Source organism: Sceloporus occidentalis, unplaced genomic scaffold (assembly GCF_023333645.1).
Source record: "Sceloporus occidentalis isolate IW3139 unplaced genomic scaffold, rSceOcc1.0.p SCAF_5, whole genome shotgun sequence".
Classification (NCBI taxonomy): domain Eukaryota; kingdom Metazoa; phylum Chordata; class Lepidosauria; order Squamata; family Phrynosomatidae; genus Sceloporus; species Sceloporus occidentalis.
This window is the reverse complement of record NW_028316985.1, coordinates 167,239,976-167,267,161: the sequence shown is the minus strand read 5'-3', so window position 1 is coordinate 167,267,161 and position 27,186 is coordinate 167,239,976. Positions and strand designations below refer to the sequence as shown.

The 27,186-nt window shown below is 38.9% G+C and overlaps 1 protein-coding gene across 2 annotated transcripts in view; it reads right to left on the bottom strand.

The window, feature by feature from the left end:
• Positions 1 to 27,186, bottom strand: part of STPG2 (sperm tail PG-rich repeat containing 2) — a 261,402-nt gene that overhangs the window by 201,530 nt on the left and 32,686 nt on the right. For both annotated transcript variants that reach the window (XM_089526095.1, XM_089526096.1), the window contains exons 6-8: positions 25,643 to 25,754; positions 3,856 to 3,960; positions 3,512 to 3,671 (exon numbers count right to left, since the gene is read on the bottom strand). In XM_089526095.1, coding sequence (XP_089382221.1) covers positions 3,512 to 3,671; positions 3,856 to 3,960; positions 25,643 to 25,754 — 377 coding nt within the window. The remainder of the gene's footprint in view (positions 1 to 3,511; positions 3,672 to 3,855; positions 3,961 to 25,642; positions 25,755 to 27,186) is intronic.

The following is a 27,186-nucleotide window of genomic DNA, read 5'->3' as shown; positions in this document are numbered from 1 at the left end:
GATATAATCCCACTAAGGCATATCATGCTACGTTCTCTAATTTTAATAAAGTAAATAGTGGTGTGACCACTACAGATTTGGTATTCCAGTTTACAGATTAAAAATAGATTCTAAATTTGTTACTTTCAGAAACCTATCAAATGAAATCATAATACAAACCTTTTGAGAGAGAGAGAGAGAAACCACATCAACAAATACAATATTTTTAGGCTTTCAGGATATTAAGTGAAACAAAAGTGAGGTGAAACAAAGTGAGGTCACAGGATTCAAGTCCAAAGAAAGAAAGTTCACAGATGAAGTCTGATAGAAGTCAAGACTGGATGCCAGTTGAGCCAAAATTATTTCAGAAATGCCAGAAGCAGTGAGATACTATTGTAGATTTCCCAGAAAACCAGAGAGAACCCAAGAAGTGTAAGAAAGTTCAGCAAGTTTTATTAGCCGGCTGGCTTCAGAGGAATACCTTCCAAAAATCTGAAGCCCTGAGCAATAGGTGATATATCATTTTACAGGGATTCAAACAAAGAACTTCCAAGCTATATATTGATTGGTACATAGAATTTAAACATAGGAACCCATTGGTCACAAAAACATACATTTTGAAGCACATGGGCATTACCATCAATTCTCTTATCAGGACTGTTTTCACTCACTGTCTCAGCCTGGCATCCCAGCATTCCCTGTTTTGGGCAAATGCAGACATCTAGGCGCCACTTGGGCAATAAAAAAGCCCAAGATGTCATGAAAAAGCCATGAAAAGATCTCTTTGACATGTTCGGTTATCTATTGCAAAATAGTCCTTTCCCCTTATTTCATGCCCAGGCATTCTAGCTATTAAACATATTGGCTATTTCTCTATTAAATTAATCTTTTGTGATTTTTTCCTCCTCGTTACCAATGTTTGACTTCTTGTTTCCAACACAGCTTGCTTCACCCATGATACAGTTGTCTCTCCACGTGCAATCCACACTCTCTGCATGTTTTGCTGCTAGTGAGCCCACCCTAGCAGTACCATTCTGCCCTGCCTCTTTAAGTAGAGATCTGAGGGATGCTTCCAAGTCTTCTACAGAAACTGCTCTTCTAGAGGGTGTAATTCCTCCTCCAATTAAAACTCCACCAATAGGGTCATGATAGATTTCCTATCACCATATTATAAAACCTAAAGGCATGTGAATCATTTCCATGTACTGCCTGTAATGTGATATTGGTCAATATTGAATGGTATGATCTACATTTATACATATAACTTGCCTCCTTTAATTATACTCTCTTTCAGTTATATTTCTCTCATAATTGTGTTGTCACATCACTGAGTTATTTCTCCTCCAGCTTTCAATTTTGCAGCCCATTTGCATACTATTGGGCTCTAAATCAAAGAACTTTAATGATAAAGACATGTCTATCTTTTTCAATTCTAGGCAAAGATCAAGTACAAAAAATAATCTATCCACTCACACCATTTCTCTTCTTGGATAAAGACTGAAATCTCGTATCATACTTTTCAACTGGATCCTAGACCCTTAAGCCCATAAGCTAAGCAAGCTAAGCCTGGATGGGATGACATATGGGGGCCATCTGTACACCCCAACTTCCACAAAAGAAAAGCAGGTCATAAATAACATAAAATAAAATATGAACAGCAACTTGATAATGACTTCAGATGACAGTAAACATGCATCTCCATCAGCCAAGATACTTCACATTTAACGGCTGAGGACCTAATAAAAAATGTTCTGCTCAGCAACAAAGTGGCTGATACTGAAGAACACATTCCTTGCAGGTTAGAGGACAAAAGCAAAGACATATATATTGGGACAGAGGACGAGGAGCTATAGAAAGAAAATGATCAGAAGGAAAAAATACATCATAAGCGTGTTCTCAAAGTAGGTAACTCCAAAACACACAAAGGGTCATTATACCCTTTAAACAATAAATTACATGTTATATACTTTTACACACACTATCTGCAAAGAATTTTTTTAATTGACTAAACTGAAAATTGAAATCTCTCCAAATTACTGGAAGAAGTTCTCACAGAAGATTCTTTACCCATGTATATGCAATTTTCATATTGAATAGCTTGATACTTATATAAGACTCACTCAAAATGTTCTGTAAAGAGAGAAAGAGAGACAGCACACACTCTTGGGAATGCCATTAATAGGTACTATTTGTCTTAGGAAGTGACTGTCATATTATAGTGCTTATGACCTCTAGACTCAGGATAACTAGCATGATCTGCAACACAAGGATAAATAGCATTTTCTGACTGTCGGCAAGAGTGACCTTGTCAGAAGTGAAAGAATACGTCATTAAGTAAGTACCTACAATAAAGTCTAAGTACTTTGAATGGCCTAGAAAATATCCACACTTGGACAATCACAGTTATTTATTTGTAAAATTTTAGGTTTGTAACAATATGTGCATATATTTAGAAGTAAATTCCACACTATGCAACTTAGTTCAAAGTAAATAGCTACAGAATTAGACTCGTGTGCTCAAGGCAATGTGCAATAATACAAAATAACTTTTGCAAGCTAATTTTAAACTCTTCCATCTCCTATCCAACATTAAAATCAGGAATATTACATTGTTGCTGTTGTTGCTGTTGTTTTATGTCTTCATGTCATTGCTGACTAATAGCAGCCATAAGGCGACCTATCATGGGATTTTCTTGGCAAAATTTCTTAAGAGGAGGTTTGCCATTACCTTCCCCTCAGGGAAAAACCCTGAGGCTGAGAGCATGTGACTTATCCAAGATCCCTCAGTGGGTTTCCATGGCCTAGCAGGGATTCAAACCCTGTTCTCCAAGACCTTAGTCCAATGCTCAAACCATTATACCATCTAGCTAACAGGACCCATAGTAAAGGCAAATATAATAGTTTTTTTAAAGGGGGGGGGGGCTAGTACTGGCCCTGCTTTAATATATATTTTAAAGCTGATTCACTTCCCTGAGCAATAGCTGACCAAAGGTTGTGCTACAGAGCTTTCTTACCTTTGGTTGAAAGAAAGCATTACAGACCTGCAATATCTTTTTACATATAAGCAAACAGGGCACAGTATAAGTAAACAGAAACTAACAGACTGTTCAACAGCTAATGCTGTTTTCAGTTCCCAATGAGCAACAGAGTGGACTACAGAGAGGCAACTAGTGGAGAAAGATCTCCTTAAATCACTTGTAATTTTTTCTTGGACAAAGGTATTAGAGTTATAAGGATACATGCCAAGAAGTGAAAAGCTCTCCTCCCTGAAATATAATAGATGTTTTAGGAGGATATCCTTCCCCTTTCTTATTCACCACCACTTCCATGCTGCAATGAAGTCATACAATGTTCAGGTTTGAACAGGTTATTTTCCTTTTCCTGTTCACCATCAGACTCAACCCTACTACTACACATCCACTAGTCTTCTTTGTGTACAATAATGCTCTCATCATGGCAATCTGGATGTCTGAACAGAAACACTCCTCTTAGACTATGAAGATATGCTTCATTTGCTTAGATTAAATGCAAACCTGGTGTTTTTTGCAGCCTGTAGTCTTGGGTGAATCGAACAGCAGTATGGCCAAATGGAATGTTTTTTGTTTTAGAAGCTTTCTTCAAGGACTCAAGAGCATAGCGTGTTTCATTATAGGTGCCAGGAGCTGGGGTGGATGATTTCACTGGTGCAAACCTCTAAGGAAATACAAAAGAAAATAAATCAATGACAAGCAGCTATGTGAGACCTACTTTGATGTGAACAAAATAAATATTTTTCTGTCGCAAAATAATTTGAATGTTATAAGTTGCCTTGAATTCTGAACTGAGGAAAGGTATTCCTATTCTTACTTTAAAAACAAAGATATATATTACTGCTTACCTGGGCAAGAGAAAGAAAAGGAGCACGGTGAGCTTCACTTTGTGCTATCCTGTCTCCCTTTTCAAATTGACCTTTTATATAATACTGGCCAGGACCTGGAACACCCTTCAAAACAGTAAAAATAAACATCACTTTAATAGCTGCACCTACTGAGGACTACAGACCATCTTAGGTCTAAAAAAAGATAATTACAAAATGCCCCCATAATGTGACTCTTAAAAGAAAAAATAAACCAACAAAAATCATAAAACAGCACCAAAAGGATGACAGCTTTCCAAGATTCTTATCACACTGTCATCTATTTGTATCTCAACAAGAATACTAGCATAATTATCAAAAACTAATATTATTAATAACAATGAAAAGCTGTAGAATTGCCATTTTTATAATCTTACAATTTGTAGATTAAAATGTCCCATATCATATTGCAGGAATTTTGAAAACAAAAAGACCAGCAATAATGCCACATCTGACATGAAATGCAAGTTATACTTTTAAAAAATAGTTTTATGAACCAGAAGTATTACCATATTTTGAGCAAATGTGGAATGCTTCCATTAGAGTGGAACTCTCAATGGTTTTAAGGAACATGACTGTCTTGCAGAAGCAGAGTCCAAACAGACAGTGGAGGAATAGAAAGCTCTTGCCCATAATTCTAGTATCAAACAAGGTCTTACACAGGAACATCTGATAATGAAGAGATCCACTAAACATAATACTTCCTTATCCTAGAGAGGAAGCACACTAAGGGCTTGCACATGTGGGCCAAAAGGCCTATGTCCCCCCCCCCCTGGCCTACTGTTATCCTGTCCAGACAATGCAGGTCATTAGCCCCAGGCCAGGATCAGCCAGTCTAGATGCTAATCCAGCAGTCCCAGGCTGATCCCAGCCCAAAGGGGTCTTAATCCGATCCCAAAAGTACAGCAATTTGCCACGGAGCTTCCAAGAAATTATGCAGCAACAACCGACTGGACAGCCCCATGCACCTTTACCTGCCGCCACCATTGCATCTTTTTTTAAAGCCGCCTTCCCCACCATGGCTTCTGACATCAGAATGGGGCACCTGCCCATGTGGCTACAGCCAGGCTCCTAATTTCCACCCGTACAGCCATCATGGGGCCTTCAGAGAAGATGCAATGACAAGCATTAGGTAAGGAGCACACAGTAGCAGTAGGTAGGCATGTAAACACCCACCCATTGCTGCGCTAGCCTGGGGACTGTCCCAGGTCAGAACAGGGGCAGAACCCCACAGGCTTGTCCTGTAGTATCCTGCCTGTCTGCTCAGACCCTCAGACAGACGTGGCATTATCAAAGATTCATGCAATATACTTCAACCTCCCCAATGACTCCTAGGCTGAGAATTCAAATAGGATAATGTGAAGTCAAAATATATTTGCATTCACAGTCTGGTATTAAACTATTATTATCTGAGGAGAAGTTAATTATCTTCCTTTGCTATTGGGTATTTTGCAAATCACTGCATTTTGTTTGACATATACTACTTTTGACGAAGTTACCTGATTTGAGGAAGCTTACTGTGACATGCCCTAGGCATGAATGCATCTCTACTCAATTGTTATAATGCATGTAAGAGAACTTGGGTGCAAAAGTAGAGTATATGCAACAGGGTCTTTCCTATTTAATCAAAAGTTTAATGTACAGTCTGTATACAAAACAGAGTATCAAGTTGTTACTTGAATGACAGCAGTGAATGATGGTGCTATGCTCATTCAAAGTTCTTTATAAGCAGAAGTCACACTGACTTATGTTTCATTTACCAATGAGCCAAATCAAGATTACATCACCAAATGACATCCCACCATGTTTTACTTATACCTGTTAAGAGAAAAAAATTGGGCTCCTTTGAAGTTATCTGATTTTAGCTGGATAGAAATTGAAAGAACAGAGAAAGAGGCAAACAATATTTTCTATGCCCTGTACACAAATACAAACTCTTTTCCCAGCCTCAATTTTAGAAAAGAACTGAATCATCAGGGTAATCACCAAATGTAACAAGTGGTCTGAAATACAGAAAACTAATTGCAAACTGCAAACCATGAAATCTACAATGCTCTTAGCTTATAAGTTGCAGAGAATCAGGACACAAACGTCAATCAGGAGGCAAGAAGACAGACTTGGTTGTTAGTCTAAAACAAGGTGATCAACTGTGTGGGGTCAAGGGCCCAAATGTCTTGCAGGCTGAACCTCTATACACAGCAAACCCAAGTACCTGTGATTTCCTCTGCAGTCCCTCTCAAAATGGCAACCAGAAGTGACACAACATCACTTCCTACAATATTTTTTGATAGGAGGGCTTTCTTTGTGGTTTGGGGGCAAAAATCACACTGTTTTTTTTAAAGAGGGGAGGATGGGGACCTTTGGGAAACTGCGGGCTTCAGGAGACACAATTTGCCAACCCCTGGTCTAAAGGGAAGCGAGGAGTCAGAACCCATAGAAGTTTGGACTGTGGCTGTAGCCTCTTGTACAGAAAAAGTAAAGAAAAATTGATCCTCCTTTCTTTAAACTGGATTTTTAAAAAAGTAAAATAGTAATGAAATAGATCTCATTAAATATACTTGCTCTTGTTCAATGAAGTACCATAAAACAAATTTAAATACATGTTAAAGTAAATGCTTATTAACCTAAAGTGTATTCCATATGGTTCTTATCTCAACTGAGCTTTTTGTTAAATGGCTAGCATACCACAGCTTTAATAAGGGAAACCAGGACTCTCAAAGCAGAAGGCTGCATGGAATTAATGAGGGAGGCACAGATGTAGGAAGCACTTTTAGTGACCAATTTCCAATGCTTGATTGGCTAGTGCTTAAAGCATGTCTTCTATTTACCATAGAGCAAAGATTTTGTATTAGCAGTACTAATTTACATAATTACAACATAAATTTTAGCTAACTCATGGCTCAAATACATCCTGTGTTTTAATAAAAGAAATAAGCCCATGGTCTATGGACAACACTGTTCTAATTAAATTTTAAAAGCTTTAAATCAACTAAACATGATAATGGGCAGGTTATGTACCCAGAGATTAAAAAAATCAGTCAATAGTATGTAAGGGGAAGTATGTTTCCAATGCCGTTTTTAAATTATGAATGATTATAATAATTATAAAAATTATAACAGCAGAGGAGGAGGAAGGGCGGAGTCAAATTATATTTCACAGGGAAAATGCATCAACTGGCCTAGTTTATGTGGCCAGACCAAACAACAGGATACAACTCTAGCAGCATGATGTTCTGGCTTTTGTCTTAACATTTCCTTAAGCTTGTACATATTTATAGGAAAGCAAGCTTTCTAAACCATTTGGAGTAAAAATATAATAAGGTTCTTATACTATACATGTACTAGTACCACTATGTAAAGAGCAGGGCTTTATAGATTTATCTTTCTGGGACTACAGCTCTCAGAATCTCTCATTAAATGATTATGCTGCTGGGGTATTATGGGAGTCATAGGCCCAAAAAAGTAATTTTTTCAGTCTCTAGTACAGAGAGATTGAATCTGCTCTTGTGTCTACATGGCCATTTTGGCTGGCCAAGGAGTACAGATATCAGTGTGTGTGCAGTAAATAGTACTGGAGGTGTAAATATTTATAAAGAAATTAGCATCATAGTAAGATTAATTCTAAGAGACCTCACCTTCTGAAAATTCCATTAGGAAATAAATGTTTTATATTCTCAAGAAGTGGTGTCTTTTTAGATTGTAAGCCTGAGGGCAGGGAACCGTCTAATTAAAAAGATTGTATGTACAGCGCTGTGTAAATTTACAGCGCTTTATAAATAAAGGTTAATAATAATAATAATAATAATAAGTCTCAGTATTCACTAATGTAACATGATTACTATTAACCTTACATTGTTGTGCTATCATTTTTCCTCCCATTTAAATCTCAACAATAACAATAAGACATCTGTAATACTGCACTAGTACAGCCATTTGTTGGCTTCTGAAATGAACTTAATTGCTCAGAAATGGCAACCAGAACGTTATCCAATTCAACATAACACAAGTTAAAATGTGAGCTCAGGAAGTAGAACACAGCCTTATTTAATCTCAAAAAGCATGGGATAGTAATAGGGACATTAAAAGGGAATCATTAAAGGAAAGTCAATCCTCTTCAGCAGCTTAAAACCATGATATTTAAAACTACTGATAGTAGCTCAAACAAAAGTACAGACACATTAGAAAAAGCATGCAGTCTAACAGATGCCTTTGCTTTCCTGCAGAAAGCTTACAAGAAATTTGCTTAGGTTTGGAATGGAACAGCAATTCTTCCCATGATCACTCCAATTTCGAGGAAGGAGCAGTTTAATTTTTTAAAATGTATCCTGTAGAAATCAGTGGAAGGGCCTGCCACTTTAAAATGTTTGACGATGTAGCCATGTTAGTCTGTAAAATCAGTATGAACAGAGATCTTGTAGCACCTTTGAGACTAACTTAAAGAAAGAAGTTGGCAGCATGACCTTTCATAGACTTAAGTCTACCTTCTCAGATGCATTTGGTCAAAGAGATCTGAGGAAGTAGACTTTATTCTACGAAATGCATCTGAGGAAGTAGACTTTAGTCTACTTAGTCTACAAAAGTTCATGCTGCCAACTTCTTTCTTTCAGTTAGTCTCAAAGGTGCTACAAGATCTCTCTACATACTTTAAAATGTTGCGTGGGATTGCTGTAACATTGCTTCTGCATGAAACTTCCCAAGATCTTGATAATAAGTACACAGAACTAAGTCTTAGTAAATATTCTCTGGCATGAAGTATATCCTCATTTTTTTCTCTCGTACTGATCGTGTTGTAACCTGAACCAGTGCCTTCTGGACTTCCAGGCCTCAGTAAAATGTGTCTTCCCACACTCCTACATGGCAGTAGGCCATCAGGTAGAGGGCTGGTCTAGTTTGAGAGCAGCTACTATGAAGATTCTTTTTCTGGTCCTCAAGAAACATACTTGTAAGGTGGTAGGCAGGACAAAGGGAAGAGTGTGGAGGTTTGCTGCTTAACCCACCATTTTTCCACCAAGTGCGAACTTTATCACACCCGTTTTTTTCACGATTACGGGTACGGAAAGAGGACGCTCGTGTGCGTGTGCGACCAGCCAAAACCGGATTTTATCGCACGCCAAAGCGTCCTCCAAAAGGCCCCGTTCCGTCCCCCAGCGCCAAGCCGTCCCCATTCAGTGCTGACGGGCGCCATTTTCCTCGGTCAGAAGACTTCTGACCAGAACATTTCACATGCCTCAGCACTGAACAGGGATGGCTTGGTGCTGGGGGATGGAACGGGGCCTTTTGGAGGACGCTTTGGTGTGCAATAAAATCCGGTTTTGGCTGGTCACGCGCACACACGAGCGTCCTCTTTCCGTACCCGTAATCATGAAAAAAACGGGTGCAATAAAGTTCTGCAAGGCTTTGCTTAAATTTCTACTGCCATCAAATGTGAAGAACTTCATACATCTCACTGTTACAACCATGAGAGAGGCCTTTTCTTGTCCCCACCTCTGCCACCTATATAAGACCACTTCTTGTCTTACTGCTGTGGCCACCAAACTGAGAGGACTTCCTAGATGCCCTCAAAATACCATTGTGAGATATTATGCAGCTCATAATCCTCACCAAACACCACTACTCTTTATTTACTGCTGCCACCAGAGACACCCTGTCTGAATCCAAGCTTTCTAACATAAGGTTCCCAGAAGCAAAAAACATATAAATAAAAAGCAATTATTTTATTAACAGAAGTTGAACATAGTAACACAGTACTGTATTCCTTTCCTAAGAAAACCCAATGAAATTCATGGGGTTGCCATAAGATGACATGCAATTTGGAGGCATATGCACAAATACATTTAGAGCATAGCTCACACTCCACTCCTAGCTAATTCACACTCTTAAACACCACTCATTAATTCCTAAACTTAGCTGATTCTTTTAACCCTAATCTTTACTTCACTCACGCCTTTCTTCTTTATAAATAACTAGCTTAATTACAGGGCTGTGCAGACAGCCCCAAAGGGGTGGCCTCCAGCCACCTCTTTTACAGCCAGATCAGGGCCACAGCAACTGCACGCCACGGCCCCGATCAGGCCTTTCCAGGGCGTGAAAAGGAGCCAAAAAAGCAGCCACTCTTAACAGTTTCTTATCTTATTTAATACACAGTGTATGCATACACACATACACACACACATCTATTATATGACATGATAGGACAGGACATTAAACAACATTTTACATCAAAAGTCCATGACATCACAAAACAACCACCATCTGAAGATACAAGTTAGTGTATGTTGAGTCCTTCAGATAGCATGGACATCAATTGTATATTCATCTGCATTCTTCAGATAGTATTGCTTAGTAATACTTGTGTGACAAATTTAATGGTAGCAATTACTATACTGAATATTAACAGTTAAGTAGAGAAGAGAAAACTGGTGGTAATAATACCAGCCCCACACTGAGGAATGAAAGGTGAATCCTGGCATGTTATTCTCAGTCCCATCTTGAAAACAGCCTTCGTATAAAATAAGTTGCTGACAAGGATTCTAAAACGTAAAATATCTTGAGAGTGCACATATTCACAAAGAGGCATCATTTCAGAATGCATGAGGAAGCAGTATAAGCACTTCTCGGCAAATTGTACTTTTGTGCTCCTGTTAAAGTATCCATCTGTCCAAGTCAGTTGCCTTGATATTAAAAAGAATATTAATGAAGAAGTCATGCAACTATGAAGTGAAAAAATTCAGATCTTGAAAACTCACTGCGGGAATACAGGTAAGCCAAAAATGAACTCAACTGTAGAATTAAATGTAGAATACATTCATTTCATTATTACTGAATGTCTTATGTAACACTGCTTATCTAAGCTATACGTGAGGAAAAAAATGTGAAAGGGGGAAAAATATAAAACCACAAATATAGAGACAGAGAAAGCATGTTTGAATTGAAAAAAGTTCTTTAATTAGGCAAGGGAAAACTGTCATACAACAGTGATGATGAACCTCTGGGAACAGCTACCATGGTACCAGAATAACAGTCATTTTAATTAGCTTAAAATTGAAGCAGTCACCTCAGTGCTTCTCTCGTCTTTTTTTCCCCTTTGAAACACAAAATAAGAAAAAAGCTTTCTGTCCCCAGTACAGTTGACAACAAATGTTCCCAATATATTTTTATCTTCAGGGGAAAAGTCATTCATGTTCAGTATTATTCTACAATAATTCATAAAAGCATTGCAGCATTGTGAAATATTCCTTCTACTTCTACCACAGCAAAATTAAAGTTATGAATGCCTCTGTGCCTCATTAACATATTTTTGTTCAGTTTTCATATACTTTTCTTCATTTCAAGATGACTGGTAATGGAAATGTTGCTGCTGGTCTTACAGACACCCAAAAATGGGAGACCTGTCCCTGAAACATATACAGTCAGCCCTCCATATCCAAAGATTCTGCATCCATAGATTCAATAATCCACAGCTTGAAAACATTCCCCCCAAAAATCCCAAAAAGCAAACTTTGATTTTGCCATTTTATATTGTTATTTGTTGTGAACTGCCCTCGATTCAACCTCAACTCAAGTCAACCCTGTGGATGAGACATCTCCAAGCCCCCTTATCCTCCACTGTTCTTCTTAGGTCCTGTATTTTCAGGCCCATGACTTCTCTGATTGAGTCTAGCCACCTGGCTTATAGTTTTCCTCTTTTTCTACTACCCTCTCCATTTCCTAGCATTATTGGTGTTTCTAATAAGTCATGCCTTCTCATGATGTGACCAAAGTATAACATCCTCAGTTTCAACATCCTGGCTTCCCGGGAGAGTTCAGACTTGATCTGTTTTAGGACCCATTTATTTGTCTTTTTGGCTGTTCACGATATCCTCAGCACTTCTCTCTAGCACCACATCTCAAATGAGTTTATTTTCTTTCTTTCTGCTTTCTTCACTGTCCAGCTCTCACATCTGTACATGGTGATGGGAAATATGATGGCTTGGGAAATTCTAGCTTTAGTGATCACTTGTATATATTTATATTTTAGGATCTGGTCTAGTTCTTTCATAGCTGCCCTTCCCATTCCTGATTTCTGAAAATCTTCTGATTCCTGAAATTTTCTGATTTCTTGACTGCAGTCTCCATTCTGATCAGTACAGTGGGCCCTCTCCTTACGCGGGGGATCTGTTCCGAATCCTCCCGCATAAGGGAAAATCCGCCTATGCTCGAGCCCCATAAGAAATAATATTTCCCTCCCAAGTGGCTTCCCCGTATGCTGGAAGCCGCGTAAAACTCATGCGCGCATGGCGCAGGTGTACTGTATTTGACCCAAGGTACAGGAAATCTTTGACTATTTTAATTTTTCATTATCTAGGTCAGATTTATGTAGATCTTCTGTGGTCATTACTTTTGTTTTCCTTATGTTCAGCAGTAAGCCTGCCTTTGCACTTTCTTCTTTAACTTTCCTTAGTCGTTTTCCCAAGTCTCTGATATTTTCTGCTAGTAGTATGGTGTCATCTGCAGATCTTAGATTGTTGATGTTCCTTCCTCCTGTCTTCATTCCTCCTACTTCTGAGTCTAAACCTGCTCTCTGTATGATTATTTTCAAGAGCACCTGTTATCAGCTTCGGCTTATTCGCCAGCTGCGTCCATACCTGGCCCAGGGGGACCTTGAAACGGTAGTACATGCTCTGGTAACCTCTCGATTGGATTTCTGCAATGCGCTCTACATGGGGCAACCCTTGTACCACACCCGGAAGCTGCAGATGGTACAGAATATGGCAGCCAGACTGGTCACTGGTACTTCCAGGGCCAGTCATATTACACCTGTACTTAAAGATCTACATTGGCTGCCCATTCACTTCCGGGCACAATACAAGGTGTTGGTGATAACCTATAAAGCCCTACATGGCTTGGGCCCAGGATACCTGGAGGACCGCCTCTCCCCATACATTCCGCCCCGCACCCTCAGAACATCTGGGCAGCAACTATTGAGGGTCCCAGGGGCTAGACTAGCCTCTACAGCAAAGAGGTCATATACCATCGTCGCCCCGGCCCTCTGGAATACGCTGCCAATAGAGCTCTGCTCAGCCACCTCCCTGGCCCAGTTCAGGAGGGAGCTAAAAACCTTCCTGTTTCGGCTAGCGTTCCCTGAATCAAGCTCCAGCTAGTCTTCCCCTACTCTTCGACAGCGATGGTAGCTGGCTGATGGGGTTTTAATATTGGTTTTAATATTGTTGTTTGTAATATGTATAAGTACTTTTTATTGTATTGTATTGAAATGTGCTGTTCACCGCCCTGATCATTGGAAGGGCGGTATACAAATAAATTTTTTATTTATTTATTTATTATTATTATAAAAGTTCAAGAAATAGGATGATAGAAGGCAAGGCAGCCTTGCCTTACTCCTTTGCCAATTGGGAACCATTCTGTTGCTCCATATTCTGATCTAACAGCAGCCTCTTGTCCTAAGTACAGATTCCTCATTAGAACTTCTAAATGTAGCTGTACTCCCATTTCTTTAAGAGCATTCAACAGATGTTCATGATCTATGCAGTCAAAGGCTTTGCTGTAGTGTATAATGCACATGATGATTTTCTTCTGGAATTCTCTGGTGTGTTCATTAACAGTCATATGTTCACAATGTGGTCCCTAGTGCCTCTTCCTTTCCTGAACCCCGCTTGCATCTGTGGGATTTCTCTCTCCACATATGACTGAAGTCTATACTCCAGTATTTTGAGCATGATTTTGTTCGTGTGGGAAATTAATGCTATAGTCCTACAGCTGCTGCAGTCTTTTGTGGATGGGGATGTATATTGATCATTTGCAATCTGTTAGCCACTGTTTTGTCTTCCATTTTCGATGACATATTTTCATTAAGTCTTGAATTGCTTCTGTCTGTATGGATTGTAGCAGTTCAATTGGGATATCATCTGTTCCTGGTGGTTTATTCTTCCCAGTTTCTCTTAGCACAGCTTCCACCCCCCACCCCCCACCAGCTTTCTAGGATTTGGCATTCCTCTTCATATGGTTCTTCATTCCATATGTAATTCATTTTATCATCTCTTTTATATAGCTCTTCTGTGTATTGCTTCCGCCATCATTTTGTCTAGTTTTGATTGTGTGGTACTGTGCACCCGCGTCATAAGCAGGCACACTATACGCAGATTTGAGCATACGCTCAAACCCATGTAGAGCCGTGCGGGAGTGCACGGGGCACAAGGGGTGGCGCATCCCATTTTAATGAATAGGGTATGCATTCAATGGCGTGTGCGCGCCGCTGTGCCACAGCACCACCACGTGCACGCATTTTTTGCATACGCATTGTTTGGCTTATGCAGGGGATACGGAACAGATCCCCCGCATAAGTCAAGGGCATACTGTATGTTCTTTTGCTCATAGAGCATCCCTGCCCTTGGTTTGATCTTAGAATCATAGAATCGTAGAGTTGGAAGAGACCACAAGGGCCATCTTCCCTTTGAGTTCCCAGATCTTGTGGAAAAGATGTCTCATTCTTCCTTTTTTGTTATTGTCTTCTAATTGTCTGCAGTGTTTATTGTAGTAGTTCTCTTTATCATTGCATACTAGTCATTGAACAATTGTGTTTAATTTCTATCTTCATTTACTATTGCTTTTCATCCTTCATTCAATGCTTGAAGCATTCCATCTGTTAAACATGGTTCCTTCTCTTTCTTTTTGGCCATTGGTAATACTTTCCTGCACTATTCCTTGATTGTGTCCCTGACATTTTACTACCCCACTGTATATAATGGGGTATGAGCATCCACCAAATTTGATACCCACAGGGTGCCCTGGAACCAAACCCCAGCATATACTTGTACTGAAAACTCACCAGGCTTAGAAGGAAAGATGGGAGAGTGAGGGAATGTTCCCACTGAAGTTGATGAAACAGAGGTAGGCTATTCCACTAAGTATTTTCAAAAAGTTAATATACGGACTAAAAGCTAGGTGAGAATGTCACATTTTATTTAAAAAAAATAATTAAAATGTGGGGTTTGAAGGGCATGAAATTATTATGCTCTAAAAGCTTGACCCATATGAAACCAGAAGCATTCCTTCAGCAAAATATGCATGCTTGGGGGAAATCACTACTACCTTTCTGCTAACCTCCTATCTGCAATAGTACTGCTGGAAAGATTAACACATATTTAGTATTTCTGGATTCATTTAATTATATATTTAGTAGTAATATTTGTTAAAACGCTTTTGACGTTGTTACGCAGCGCGTGAGGCAACATAGCAATGTATGGCACCAGATTCTCCACCTTCGTGACTGTAGTCAGTAGCTTGTGAGCTGGAGAAACACCGGTCACTTTCTCAATGCAAACTAAGTGCTCTGCTTTAAATGAATACTCTTCCTATCATATCCAGTTTTCTAGTTCATCTTATTCTTCTGTTCTGTTCCACTGAATCCCAAGGGTTCTTTGTAGGCAGCATTTAACATAGCATATGTCTCCTGGAAGTAACCCTAACTAAATTCATGGTGACTGGCTTTTGAGTAAAAATCTGTTATTAGTATACTATGTCTTTCGGTGACCCTGCTATGATTTATTCCTTAAGACCTTTAAGTTGAATGCTCCATGCATCTAATTTCAAATCAGTAACTATTCAGAATACTACCAAACAGACCATGACAATTGCAGAAAATGAATGAAATGCATCTTCTCTCACATGGTCATAAAATAGGTAATACCTTTTGGCCCAATATCCTCAACATGATGCCCTGATGGTTTGCTAGATGTGAATATAACTAAAAAATGGGAAATTTGGGAAAGTGAATAGGTATCAACATTTATCTCTGGTCAGAAACTACAAATGTCTTCACATGTGTTTCCCAAAATACATTTTCCCCAAATTCTTTTTTAAAGTATGTGGCAAGAAATGACATATCTGTGTGTCACAGCACATTATTTTGTATTCAGGTGGCTCCAAGTGTAATCCCTGATGTCTCCAATTGAAACCATCTGAAGTAGCTCCCCTGAAAAGGCTCTACTTCACTCTTCGAGGAGTATGACCATTTAAAGTACACAGTCCTGGGCTACATGGATCAGATATCCAATGACATATAAAGCAAATATGTGACTATGCAGGTAGGCACCCTTTTTATCATTCGTTTTTATCTGATTTCAACACAGTACAGATAGTAAATGTTCATTGTTTCTATAACATGGAAGCAAAGTGCTTTTGCTGCTTTCCTTTATCATTTATAGTAGCTGAATATATTTTAATCAACTGATATAACAGCATAAGATACTAATAAAAACCAAGTACTCTACCTTCAACAAGACAAACAATTAATGCTACTTTTTATGTGCCAAGTACCAGTGATTGTTAAATAAATCATCTCTACTGTGAAATATTAAACATGTATTTTTATTGTCGTATTAATTTGCTGTATGTGCAACTTCACAAGTGAGTGCTTTATTCATTCCAGAGTGTATTACCTCTGACAATCATGGTAATTGTATTCTTTATTAAATGAATTAAACCTATTCAGATACCAAGATATCTACACCTTCTTGTCAGACATCAGGAATATAACAGCTCAAAGACATGGATACCTATTAACAAAATATTGCAAAGAGTAGCCAACTATTATACAACTGAGCACAAATGTTAGAATCATTCAAGCCATTGTATTTCCTATTATCATGTATGCGAGAGCTGGACAGTTAAGAAAGATTATAGGATAAAAATCAATTCATTTGAGATGTGGTGCTGGAGAAGAGTGCTGAGAATTCCATGGGCAGCCAAAAAGACAAACAAATGGGTGCTAGAGTAGATCAAGCCAGAAATGTCCCTGGAAGCCAAAATGACAAAACTTAGGCTGTCATATTTTGGACATATCATGAGGAGAGGACTCATTGGAAAAAAACAAAAATGCTAGGAAAGGTGGAGGGAAATAGAAAGAGAGGAAGGCTGCATGCTAGAAGGATGAGAGGTCAAAGGTATGCATTTACAGGAACTTAGCAGAGCAGTGGATGACAGAGAGTCTTGGAGATGTCTCATCCACAAAGTTGCCATGGGTCAAGACTGACTTGAAGGCAGTTAACAACAAACTAAACCAACTATTATTGCTTGCTATAGAGTTGTCTTTCTTTAAGCCAGGGAGGGGAATCATGCAGACTCTAAATGTTGTTGAACTGCAACTCCCAACATTCTTCACCATCAACTAGACTGGTCAGGGCTGCTGGGTGTTCCAGCTGAACAACATCTGGTGAGCCATAAAATCCCTGCCTCTGGTTGAAGCTATAATTTATGAAGATGGCTAAGAGAACTGCCAGGCACTACAGCTAATAAATGTTAAATGGCTCACAAATGTTTTTTGTTTCTTGGAGCTACAAAATATCCTAGTTATGGGAGGAGGGAGGAGTGGCCAATGTGAACTGAGGCATGGAATTCTAGAACAGTAATGGCAAACCTGTTAGGGACCGAATGCCCAACCTAAAAGGCCTTCTGTCCCCGGGTGTTACCTGGTGCCGGGAGCTCCGGGGAAGGGGGGGCAACAGGACATCCAGGGTGGGACTCCCACCCTCCAGGGGAGGAATTGCATGCACTAGAACACTTACTCTCCCTACAGTGATTCTAACTGCAGCTGTATGTATTATTTCTAAAATAATCTGTCAAGGAAGCTTTGATTGTGAGTTCCTGCATGGTAGGGAGTTGGACTAGATGTCCCTTGTAGTCTCTTCCACCTCTAAGATTCTGTGATTCTATAAAGATGATTACAGCTAAAGAATCCAAAAACTTATGAGTAATATCTATAATAGATCAAGAATCACAACTGCATAGTCTGTTTTTCTTAGGTGTCCTCTTTTTCCAATCAATCCAATCTGCCAAAGGGAGAACCTTGCCCGAGTCAAAGCTATTCTCATCTTGCTATCTGGAAAATTTACCAGATACCTTGAAAGTATATGTTATGTATAAGACATGAAGTAATGAAAGAGGCATAAAACTGACAAGCCTTAATTCCAGCTGTATTTATCCCCTAGCTATAAAGAAAGAAGTGGAAAATCCCAAATTCATGGTAACCAATTTCATTTTTTGCTTCCACGTGTTTGGGCCTATGTCCTGCAGCACTATCAAGATGAATTCTGAAACTTGCTAAAAGAATAATTTTTAACCAGAAAAACAAAACTCATCTAAGGGCCTCAGCTGTGATAGTTATCACAACCACTTTAGCATAAACTAATTATAGCATAGTGGTTACAGGAACTGCCAAAGGTCTAAGTAAGAATATATTTTGAGCTCTTTCTAATCAGTCCAAATTAGCATAGCCATAGTTGAGCACCATGTAATAGTTTGGGAGTGCTTCTAATACTGTACAGTTCTAAGATGGGTTGAACCAGTTTTCCTCCCTTTGTGCGACAGAACTCTAATAGTCCATTTAAGGTTCTGGTGGCAAACTATGTATTCCACTGAATTTGTATCTCTATGTATTTCTACTGTATTTCACCAGTACACTAAACAACCACCCCAAGATACTTAAAGGAAGGCACTTGCTCAAGTTTATTTCCATCAAATGACCAATTAAGCAGTGATTGTTCCATCTTCTAAATGACAACCCTTCAGATTTTTAAAGATGGCTATCAGAAAAAGACCACCTCAGTCTTTTTCAAGCTAATACTCAACACCCTAAGTTTTTCCTCACAGGACTTGGTTTCGAGACATTTGATCATCTAAGGTCCAAAACACACTGCAGCTTTAACTGCCCTGGCTCAGTGCTAGGAAATCCTGGGAACTGTAGTTTATTGTGGCACCAGAGCACTCTGACAGAGAAGACTAAATGTCTCACAAACTACCACTCCCAGAATTCTGTAGCATTGAACCTGGGCATTTAAAGAAATCTCAAACTGGATTAATTCTGCAGTGTTTTGAATCAAGGTCAGCCCTTTCAGGACACATTCCAGCTTTCATATCCTTCTTTAACTGTGCCACCAAGAACTGGACAAAATATTGTAGATCAGGTGTGACCAAAGCAGAATTGAGTAGCAACACACATCCTTTGATATTGACCCTACACTCCTGTTGATGAAGCTCAGAGGTGCTTTGGCTTTTTTGGCCACAACATAAGACTGGTGACTCATGTTTAATTTGTGGTCTTCTAAAACCCCTAGATCATTTTTCATGTTCTACTTTCAAGCCAAGTACCATCCATCCGATATTTGTGCATTTCATTTTTTCTTCCTAGATATAGTCCACTTATACCTGTTAAAATTCATTTTGCTAATATGTCTAGCTCTCCAATCTGTCAAGGTCATTTTGAATTCTGATCTAGTCCTCTTGGGTACTAGTTAGACCTCCTAATGTGGTGTCTTCTGAAAATATGATAAGCATGCCTCTTATTCCAATGTCCATTATTCCACCTCCAGGGTATTAGGTACCCCTCCCACAATTTGGTGTCATCTGAAAATTTGTTAAGCATGCCGTTTATTCTATCTTTTAAATCGTTAAATCATTTAACAACCTTGGGTCCAGGACAGAATCCTGAAGCATACCACTAGTCATTTCATTCCAAGATAAAGAGCAACTATTGGTGAGTACTCTTCACATTCAGTTGGTCAACTAATTTGCAACTTATTTCATAATTTAATTTATTTCAATTCGATAGGAACTAACTAATCTTCTCACTCCTAATTGGGGACCCTATAGCTTCTATTCTGACTTTAAAAATTGGAACATTAATTGGCTAAATGGGGATGTAGGAGACCTGCATCAGATATATTTGTGTCTCCACATTAAGGGGATTTCTTATGACCTATTCTGACCTCTGTATATAAAGGCACTGTGCCATCATGGGAAAGAATCAAGCCCCTGAAGTCTTCAGGGATTGTTAACAATGGAAATTAAATCTCTTGAAACAGTGTCTTAAATGGCTCAAGCCTGAGAAGTCAATAACATATATGTGGCAGTGAATAAGACATACACAGCTGAAAAGTGAAACTTTAAAGCTGGATTGACAGCATTTATAGAAAGACAGATTCTGTTAGTGTACAGCATCAGTTTTATTTCTGGGAAGGTACACATTTATTTTCTCCAAGTGTATATTCTCTGCATAGCATTCTTTAAACACTTATTGGCTTGATAAATCTTATCCCTAAAATTGTACTTTATTGTTAGTCCAAATAATGTTTGTGCCAATGTAAAGTATTAAATATTATGATTTTTAAAAGCAGCACTTTAACTGAATCCCAAGCAAAGAGAGGAGTAATGACAGAGATAAATGCAGAGTGGTCATGCATGATTTTGACATTATAACCAGTTAAGAGCATTCAAAGCTTATATGTTTTCCCATATATTGCCATTTCAAACTACTCAGTCCTCAGCTGACAATATAACACAAGATGGCATTAGGTATAAAAGTTGCAAATGCCAGCAATAGCTCTAAATGTCACCATAACTTTAACAGGTACATTAAGAAAACCCATTCCTACACTCAGCTGTACAACTTAGCTAGATGGTAAAACAATCTTTTTTAAAGCTTTCTCCCCTTGTTTAAAAGTTTCAAGATTTGTTAAGATAACAAATCATTTTGCTTTTTTTAATTTACAAGGTAAATGAAAAATTTGGTAAATGGAAAATTTGTTGTTGTTGTTGTTGTGTGCCTTCAAGTCATTTTCAACTTATGGTGACACAAAGAAGAATCTATCATGGGGTTTTCTGGGGCTGCATGTATGTGACTTGTCCAAGATCACCCAGTGAGCTTCCATGGCCAAGCAGAGGAATCAAACTCTGGTTTCCAGAGTCAGCCCAACACTCAAATTGCTCCACCACTACACCATGCTGGCTTTCAAAAATACTGTTCATTAGTTTTCAGTGTCACAATGAAAGCACCAATGACTCAGCTAACATACTTATCTCAAATAATGGGCATAACCTTTAGAAAATAAGAATCCTTAATAATAACTTTGTCATGCAAAAGAGAAAGTACAAGGGACAATTAAAGACAAGAACAGTGTCAATCTGTCAATTCAGTTGATATCTCGTCCTTGCAGCCCCAACCACAGTAGATCTGAGTTTGCACTGGGGGACAGGCCTGCACAGAACAACAAAGTAAGAGAAAGTTCCACTGCAAAAGGTGAAGTTCATTCACGTATCATTGGATATAACCTTACATTAATCTCCCTACATTTCCTCCATCATGAAACTTAAGAGAGTGCTCCAGAGGGTACCCTCCAAATAAGGTTACATGCAACTCCCAGCTCTCTACACCACTGCCTATGTTTTTTAGGGCTGGTGGGTCTTGAAATCATCTTGAAGGCCATATTAGTCCATCCCTGCCTCAGACCATACAGTCATTACAGTGCTTTATAAATAAAGGTTAATAATAATAATAATAATAATAATCCAAACGGTTGAACAATTTTAAGCATATCTAGCTGGCATGATTTATTTGCTTAAGTATTGCACTACAACTCTGGGAGACTGGGGTTCAACTTCCCATTCAGGCCTGGAAACCCACTGGATAACCATAGGCAAATCATGGTCTCTCAGACTCAGAGGAAGGAAAAGGCAAATCCCCTCTGAACAAATTCTGCCAAGAAAATCCCATGATAGGTTTTGCCTTAGGGTCACCCATAAGCTGCAAATGACTTGAAGACACACAACAACAACTGGCTGAACATGCCCCAAAAGCCCTTTCTCTTTGTTTCTTTCACCATATTCTTCTGACATATCACAATTATTTCTCCAAAAATTATATTTTTTGTTCATTGCAGATAACAGGACAATGGAGATTATCACATGGGGTAAAGGAGGGATGCTCTCGTCCTTATCCCATCCTTAAAATGTGATCATGTGAAAATTATCTTGTGATATCTGTCCTTCTGCCATTCTTATTGCACAATTTATTTATTTATTTATTTATTTATTTATTTATTTATTTATGGTATTTATACCCCACCCTTCAGCCCTAATGGCTATCAGAGTGGCTTACAATTATTATTTTTAATAAGATGGTTCCCTGCCCTCAGGCTTACAATCTAAAAGACATGACACAAAAGGAGAAGGGAATGGTGGTGGGAAAGGGGATGAGGTCCAGTGGTTCTTCTCTCCCTCTGAGGCCTGGACCAAGGCAGATGGACCGGAGGGAGGGCACTTATTCTTCCGTCTAGCCCTGATGGAGCTGGGCCAGCCTATTCACTCCCTCCCAGGCCGAAAGATGACAGTTTATGGAGGGAGGGCGCTCTATCTTCAGGCTAGCCCTAGTGGAGCTGGGCAATCATGCTAAGATTATCAGGCAACGTCACATTTATCCCGTCCTTCTCCATCACTGAAGTGGCATGGCCCTGTCACCGTGTATTAACAAAAATTCCAGTTAATACAATGATGGGACCACTGATGGGAGAAGGACGGGATAAGCATGACACAATAAGGATGGGGTAAGGACAGGAACGATCTCTCCTTTACCCCGTGTGATAATCTCCAATGTTGGAGACAAACTAATGATAAATATTCCGTTTCAATTTACACAAAAGAACTAAGGCAAATTGGTAAAATGACTCAGTCATCCATATATGGCTTGAGGACTTCTGTAGCTCTCTCTTTTGTTCAATTAAAAAAAACAAATGGGTCAAATGAAGCGGCTTCCAGCTGCTTTGGCAGTATGCCGATTAGAAGTCAAAGCCGCCAGAAGCTGTGCCAATGCCACACTCTGGTCCGCTGGACCAGAGCACAAAGGAGCCAGAATAATCCAGCTCCTAGAAATGCCGGTCAGCCCCAACCCAAGGAGCACAGCCCACATTGGGAGCTGGCCATGTGGTCGGCAGGGTTCAGACTCTGGAGCGGACTTGAGCTGCTCTTTCTCACTGGCGTGCTCCAGCCCCTACCTCACTTTCAAAAGTTATTTCCATGTAATAGGTGAGGGGAAACCAGCTAATTGAAGAACACAACATTAAATCCCTACTGGCTGTGCAGAACCAGTTCTGCAAGTTTTTGGCTGCAGTCCTTAATCTGCATGACCTTTTGGCCACAATCCTTAATCTGCATAACCCCTCAAACAGTCTTCTAAAACACCCATGATCTTTAGGGGTTTTATTTTTAAATATCTTTTATATACAAGAGGGTTATAATGGGTAACTTACTTGCTAATTAGCTTACTTGCTGTTCACCGCTATGATCTTTGGAATAGCGGTATATAAATAAAACAAATTATTATTATTAACATTCCATGTTTTCACTTTTGATGAAAAAGAAAACATTACTATGATATTTTCTTCTATGAATTAGTGGTACCTTTGATCATTAAACTTAAAGTTCTCATATTTCTTTCTGCCCTCTCCCTTTGGGGTGGAAAAAAAATGCCTTCACTAAGGTTTTGCAAAATACAAACTTTATTTAAATCCTCCCATTAAGTAAAATAAAGTTGACTCAGTAATGAAAAAAGAACCTCTAATGTGCAAAAGAGTCACATATAACCTCTGACTGCCAGATTATTAATTGCTAGAAACTTTAAACGCATAAAAAGAAGAACATTTTTGATCAATGCACATTTATTTCCAGCAAGGACGTGCAGGTAAGCAACAAGAAAAAAGAATTCCTGCAATAATATTATTCAAAATATGTTGCTTGCTCTCTGTGAGGTAACACTGTGTGTCCTGCTCAGGATGACTTTGCCTGTCCTCCAGGTACACCCAAAGGGCAATGTAGGCAATAATGACCCATCTGTTCACTACTGGCAACTAGCAAACTTCTAATGAAGACAGATGTGGGTCACCCTGTACAAACATGCTGCAGGGTGCTAATGAATCCTCCTAATGGTCACTACCTGCCACTTTTGACTGATTGATGAACAAAAGGTTTAAGCTTAAAAATCTAAGATGTGTAGCACAGACAATCATCAGTCTTATTAAAACATCTCTTGCACTCTGATGTACTTACTCTTTCCAATCATTTTTCTCAGTTAAATAAAACTATTACTGATCCTGAAGTCTACAAAATAATCTTACTAGATTCACAAGAAATTCTGTCTTAAACAAAATGACTGTGCCAATAGTGTACAATGAATATCCTAATTACACCCTATCCCCAATCACCAACTATGCACCAGTAAGGTAACCCATATTTAAAATAAGTGCTTATCAGAAATACCTGTACAATCAAACTCTAAAGCAATTGCTTTATTTCCCAACTTAATGATATTCCTCCCACACAAATCCCACTAGATAATTTGCAAGAAAAGTACCAGTCATAGAATCATAGAGTTTACAGTATTACCAATGGGTAGAGATCAAGTATCCAGAAACCCTGCAAGTGTAGCCACTAGGGCCACTAAGGGGAGGATTTGTTTCCCAAGTATCCTTTTGCTTTCTACAGTACTGCTGCTAGTGCACAGGATTCTTACTATAAGAATCTTACTTATACTTACTATAAACTAGCATACAAGCAGAGTGGAACTACAACACTAGGCCTGTGACATACTTAGTGTCATTCAGATTTAGGAGATTATCCCAAGGAGGAGGCAAGCATCCTCCTTCCGTCATTAAATCGTTTCATTTCCACCATCGGAAGGAAGATTATCACACCCCCATGCATTTATCCCATTCTTATCCTGTCGATAAACAATAATGGACACATAATTGAGTATTAATGGAAACTCCTCCCTTCATTAAATCATTTTGTTTGCGCGATTATCCTGCGATAATCTTCCCCTCAATCACACAAATAAAACTCTTTAATGATGGGAGGAGAATGCTTGCCTCCCATGTGATAATCTCCTTAGTCACGCATTGATCATACCCACTGAAACAACCCGAATTTAATGTAGAGAGATCTTGTAGTACCTTTGAGACTAACTGAAAGAAAGAATTTGGCAGCATGAGCTTTTGTAGACTTCAGTCTACTTCAGTCTACTAAAGCTCATGCTGCCAAATTCTTTCTTTCAGTTATTTCAATGGTGCTACAAGATCTCTCTACATACTAATTCAACAGACTAACATGGCTATATCTTTGAATTCTACCACCAGAATTTAAATTTGTTAATTTAATATGCCCATTGATTTCAATGGATTAACGCTAAACATGGCTATGTCTCAATCCACTCCACTGACTTATAAATATATTATGAGTAAAAACATTTATTTTCATAATTATGATATGCTGCAAACCATGTGTAGTGTTAAAGAATCTGGATTTCTAAACATTCCTTTTCACAATGAAGCCACGAGAAATATATTTTTGGAATACAGTCAGTCCTTCCCACCCAGTTCCAGGACCTCCTGTGAATTGCAAAAATACAGATGCTCAAGCCTCATATTATTACATGGTGGTAATGTGCATGCAGACATATCAGCATGTCCATGTGCACAAGCTGCCATTGAACAATATGGGGTGGTCAAATCGTCAGATCGCCAGCCCACCAATACAGAAGGTTCACTGTAATAAACCACCTAAGCATTCTTAATTGATGTAGCAAATTAAAACTGTGGTTTTGAAGGCCCTTGAAATATGGCCAGTATACCCTAGTTTTAGAGTCATGAAACATAATTAGTGTTGATGGAATATTAATACATCTTCGAGACAAGAAGAAATTGAGTGATAGTTTCCACTGGACAAACTAATATGGATACTTTTCAAGTGCCAAACTGTATTCAACAAGGAAGGATAGAAAGCATTGTGCATGCAATCTACCATCGTTCTTCTGTGTATGTGCATGCCATCAAATTTTTCCTATAAAATTCCACTACCTTTTGTATATGTATATACTGCTTCAGATGTCAAAGTTTTGGTCTCATCATACTTTTTAAAATTACTATGAAAGACTGTGTTGAATTGACATTACCTTCTTTTCTTCCTGCAATACTATTACTTCATGATAGCGTGGAACACAAAGGTCATATTTTTTCTGGTCTTCCCTCCTGATGTTAACATTTTCATAATGCACCACATTTTCCCTTTAAAAAATATGAGAGATTTATGAGTCAACTGTTCTAAATGCCTGAGTACTTAAATATCCACATTAGAGGCTCTACCTGCTTCCCTTGTCCCCTGAGTAGTATTATAAACAGCTGTTCTTTGTGGTAACAAATGAAAAGCTAGTTTGCTCACCAACAGGACAGTCTAAACTTATGTTCTGCCATACTATAAATTCAAACAATTTTTTTCATATCTAAGTTTTCTTGCCATAGGTGAAGTGCAATAAAACCACTGTTGATACAGAGTAGATTCAAGAAGCTGTAAAAAATTATACATAGAACATAATGCCTCAAATGTCCAGAACAACAAACCTTTCTAATCAAGAAAATGATATTTTTTGAGATAGGATATTGTTTCTTAACATTTAAAAGTTTAGTATTTTCAGTTGCTAAGCTAGAACTCCCATTTATTTACATAAATGCAGAATTTATTGGGAAAACATCCCCAAAAAATCATAATCTCCAACTGTCCAATCCAATATTCATCCCCAGGTTTCCTTTTTACAGCAAACTAGAAAAGGATTAAATTAAAATAAATGCTGAGATAGTTGAATAAGGTAAATCCTTACACAAACAAACAAAAGGGCATTGAGGAAGGGGGCGCTAAACCCAACTTCACTCTTCATTTTAACCTGTCATCCATCCCCTTAGTCATTTTCCTCTCAGCAAGAAATGAGTCAGTCCACTTTGGAGATTTGGTACCCAAGCCATGCGATGAACAGCACTGTGGGGAGGGGCACTTTTTTGGCCTCCATGAGAGGAGACTAGGGGGGCTTGGTCCTATGGGCCAAGCAAGATCATATGTAGGGGACAAGAGGGGGGGGGCGATTTAAAAGGAGAAGATATGAGATTGGTGTATACCTTGGCACTCCTTTGTGTTGGAGGGTTGGTCTCTGGAACTGTGTCCACGGGCTGCAATACTGGGGGTCTGGGGAAAGAGTATGCCCTTGGGGCTAATCTGTGGGCTTACTCTCTCATAAAATTGTGGGGCTTGGGAAGGAGCCCCCCCCCCCAAGTTGGTCTTTCAAAAAATGACCATCTGAGATGACAGCCAATCTGTTTTGCAGTTTTCTGTGGGTTTTCCAGGCTATGTGGCCGCATTCTAGCAGAATTTATTCCTGATGTTTCACCTGCATCTGTGGCTGGCATCTTCAGAGGGTAGTGGCATGGAAGTGTGTGGGGTGTATCTATGTATGTACAGTATTTATGTGTATATGTATATATACTTGTGTGACCCTTGGGTGGTAGGAAGTGATTTACATGTGAATTTGTATGTTGGTCTGATGTTGAATGGCAAGGCCTCAGGGTGGGAGGATATGAGAGGTAGATGTGTGTCTATTTAATTATGCAGGTGAAACACCAGGAATAAAGTCTTCTAGAACATGGCCACATAGCCTGGAAAAACCACAGA